Consider the following 3,548-nt stretch of genomic DNA (forward strand, 5'->3'; position numbering starts at 1 on the left):
AAAATCTTGGAAAAGGGGGTGGGGGGGGGGGGGGGGTGGTGGTGGTGGAAAACATGATATCTGAGCTGATATTTTAAATACATATTTCATATTCCTTTGTCCCAGAGAGAAAAAAAGAGGAGCCATGGGTAGAAACTATAGAGAAATAAATTTCAACTCAATATGAGGATAATTGCTTTCAAAATTAGAATTGTCCAAGAAGACCCAACAAAGTGTACAAGTCAGTGAAACTGGTGTTTCTTTTAAGGCCGCTAAGCCCTGTGATGTTGCATTTCTGCTCTTCCTTTAGAAGGGTTTGCTTGCTACAACTTCTGTCTGCTAAAGGAGACCAGGGCTAGTTACATTTCTGCACCTGTTTTCCAAACCAAAATTCCTCGCAGAAGTTTAAACTGAGTGTGTTTTGTACAAGAGGCATATGACTGGTTTATGGGAACAGCTGAATGATGGCTATGCCAAGGGATTCACACTTTTCAAAGTGATGACTAACCTAGTTAAACAGGTTTCACAGAGTCCCACCTCCTATGAAGGTTGACACCTTTTAATGTTTTAGCAAATATCTTAAATATCACTTAAGGAATCTTATCTTTCACTGAATATTTTATATTCAGAATGTGTTGCTTTGATCCTTGTCTTATTTTTTCTTTCTCTTTTTTGACACAGGAGTGTCACTCCTTTTGGTCCATGCAGAGGTCATTTGAAGGAGACAAAGAAAGCTTTGTTATAGCTACAGAAAACTATAAAGAACTACATAAAAAGGGTAATTATTTGATTTGTTATTTTCATGTTTCTTTGATACATTTTTAGTTAATTTCTTCCAAAACAAATTAGTCCTAGATATTTGTGTGCTCAAAAATCCACCAACTTCCCACTAAGCTCTTTCAGATGCTGTGGGACTCATTTTTTTCTTTATCTCATCATATAAATATGCTTAAAACATATTTCTCTATTTTATAAAATACTAGAGGCCTGGTACACGAAATTCATGCACTTGGAGAGGGGGGTCCCTCAGCCCGGCCTGTGCCATCTTGCAGTCCAGGAGCCTTCAAGGGTTGTTCAACTGACAGCTTAGGTCCACTGGGGAGTGGGCCTAAGCCGTCAGTTGGACATCCTTAGCGCTGCCACGGAGGCAGGAGAGGCTCCCTACACCGCTGTTGTGCTTGCCAGCCATGAGTCCGGCTTCTGGCTGAGTGGTATTCCCCCTGTGGGAGTGCACTGATCACCAGGAGTCAGCTCCTGCATTGAGCAACTGCCCCCTGGTGGTCAGTGTGCATCATAGCGACCAGTCGTTCTGCTGTTCGGTCGATTTGCATATTAGCCTTTTATTATATAGGATTTTCATCATCTTAGTTCCATTTCATTTCAAATAATAGTGCTACATTAATCATACAACTATTCATGAGGTATTTGGTTGTGATTCCAACTTCTTTTTAAAGAACTATATACTATAAAGATAGCAAGGGGCTTCAAAGAATTCATGATTTTGGGGTTTCACATTTAATGGTGTTATTAAAATTTTCCCATAGTTGCTAATTCCACCCCGTAAATGGAATAGATTGTGTGCTCTGTGTATTCCTAACATGTAACTTGTTCAGGACCCTCAGATATGTGCACTTAACTGGGAGATTCTGAGATGCTTCACAAATAAAAACCAATAAATGCTTCCCCGTCTCTGTTATGAGTGATAAAACACTTTCCTTTCCCTTCTTCTTTGATTGAATTTATATGCCAGAGATTTTTCTGCTCTGGGGATGAAAATGGAGGACCAGGGAAGAAAGTTGATAAAATAGAGATGATTCAAAGATCTGAAATATTTTATCCTCACTCAATATAAAGTAAATTATTTTTTCTCTTTTCCAATAACCACTATTTCCCTTGGTCTTGGAATCACTCAAAACCTAGCCACTGAGTCCTGTATAAACGAATGCTCTGCCTCAATATGTGGAGAGAGATGAAATACTGGGCCTGCACAGATCGCACTGGCTTGATCGTATTGACAGTTATGAGATACCGCAAATTTAAGAATGCCATTTTTTCTCATCACTGAGTATTTATTATATATAACAAATACATGGGAAAGAAAAAACTATATTGTGTGATATAAATAGTTTATTTACATTACAGAAAAACATCAAGACAATGTATACTATTTCAAATATATCCATACATAATCAAATATAGCTGTAGGACGTGTTTTCATTGGTGTAGATTACCACAAATGCAAGGCAACATGTGTAGATCTCTTGTCTTACTCTTTTGTCTAGAATACTGTATGTGTAGTCCAAGCTCTCGGCGGTCCGGCCACTCACTGTGCGACATGCTCCCTTCAGATCAACCGTGTGGACGCCCTCGTTGTGTTGTCCGAACTGTAGTGCCCTGTGTTTTGCTTCTGTCTGTGAATTCTGTTGCTTCTGGGGCATTTCCTAGAAGGTTGGAAAGTTTGCAAACTTAGTCCAGTGCTATCACCTACAGTTTGGTCCTACAATCACAGAGGGAAGTTATGGATCAAGCAAGTTATTAAAATAGATCAGAGGAAAGAATTTACTAGTAGTACCGCCAAGTTGCAGTCATCTTTGAGGTTCTGTTGAGGCGCATTGAAGAACAGAAGTGGGCGTTGAAGAGAAATACATTTACTTAGTCTTCAACTGCTGACTCATCAAAGCACAAAGAATGACTCAGCACATGCAATCAAACAAATCGTGAGCCTCTCTAATCTCACTTTAAAGGTCTTTGACAATTTTATACTTGAAATGTCCTTAGGATGAATGTTATTGACATTTCAATGCTGCAAGTTTAAATCCCATCAAACCAGAGAATCAGCCAAGTGTTAATATCTGACATATAATGGAAAGAAACATTATATTGGTTCAGCCTAATATCATTTTTCACACTAATACTATATGCTAAGGACATAAATTGGTACCAATTATTTAGCCTCTATGAAAAGCTAATATTCAGTCAAATTATCTGAAAAGCTCTGATCTAGTATCTCTTTCTTGTAATACAAGAATGCTTTGATGATGCAAATGAGAACAACAACGTAAAGTTCATAAAAATCCTATCCTAATAAGCTGTGGGTACCAGAGCATGCATATATATTATAAATATGGTTCTTTTGGGGAGGGGGATGGTAGAGCTATCAAAATGAACATGGAGCTGGGAGTCACATTTTAGCAAGTGGGAGCCAGAGATTAAAAGGTTGAAAATCCATCTTCTCAACAGAGCAACTCTTTCATGTCTCTAGATGTTTATATTTTTTAATAAAATGCTGAATTTAGGAGGAGGGCAGGTGCTTGACTAAAATAGTAAAAACAAGGGGAAGAAATCAGAAAAAAAAGGAATGAGGAGAAAAGGAAGAAAAAACAGGAGAACCCAGGTGATGAAGAGATTTAAAAACAATTGAAAAGAAGGAAGGGATCTCCGCTTGGTGCAATATTTTAAATCTCTTAGCAACTGGATATTTTGGAGTAGATCTTGACACACACATGTGCCCAGGTTACCAAGAAGGGAGGGTTTGGTGTGTGTGTGTGTGGGGGGGGGGGCGGGGAGCT

General features: G+C 38.7%; 1 protein-coding gene across 1 annotated transcript in view; it reads right to left on the bottom strand.

The window, feature by feature from the left end:
- Positions 1-2,027: 2,027 nt before the first annotated feature.
- Positions 2,028-3,548, bottom strand: part of TMEFF2 (transmembrane protein with EGF-like and two follistatin-like domains 2) — a gene marked incomplete at its 5' end in the record, with an annotated part of 240,715 nt that continues 239,194 nt past the window's right edge. The window contains one exon of the mRNA XM_014544768.1: positions 2,028-2,420. Within this exon, the coding sequence (XP_014400254.1) occupies positions 2,324-2,420 (97 nt within the window). The remainder of the gene's footprint in view (positions 2,421-3,548) is intronic.

Source organism: Myotis brandtii, unplaced genomic scaffold (assembly GCF_000412655.1).
Source record: "Myotis brandtii unplaced genomic scaffold, ASM41265v1 scaffold381, whole genome shotgun sequence".
NCBI lineage: Eukaryota > Metazoa > Chordata > Mammalia > Chiroptera > Vespertilionidae > Myotis > Myotis brandtii.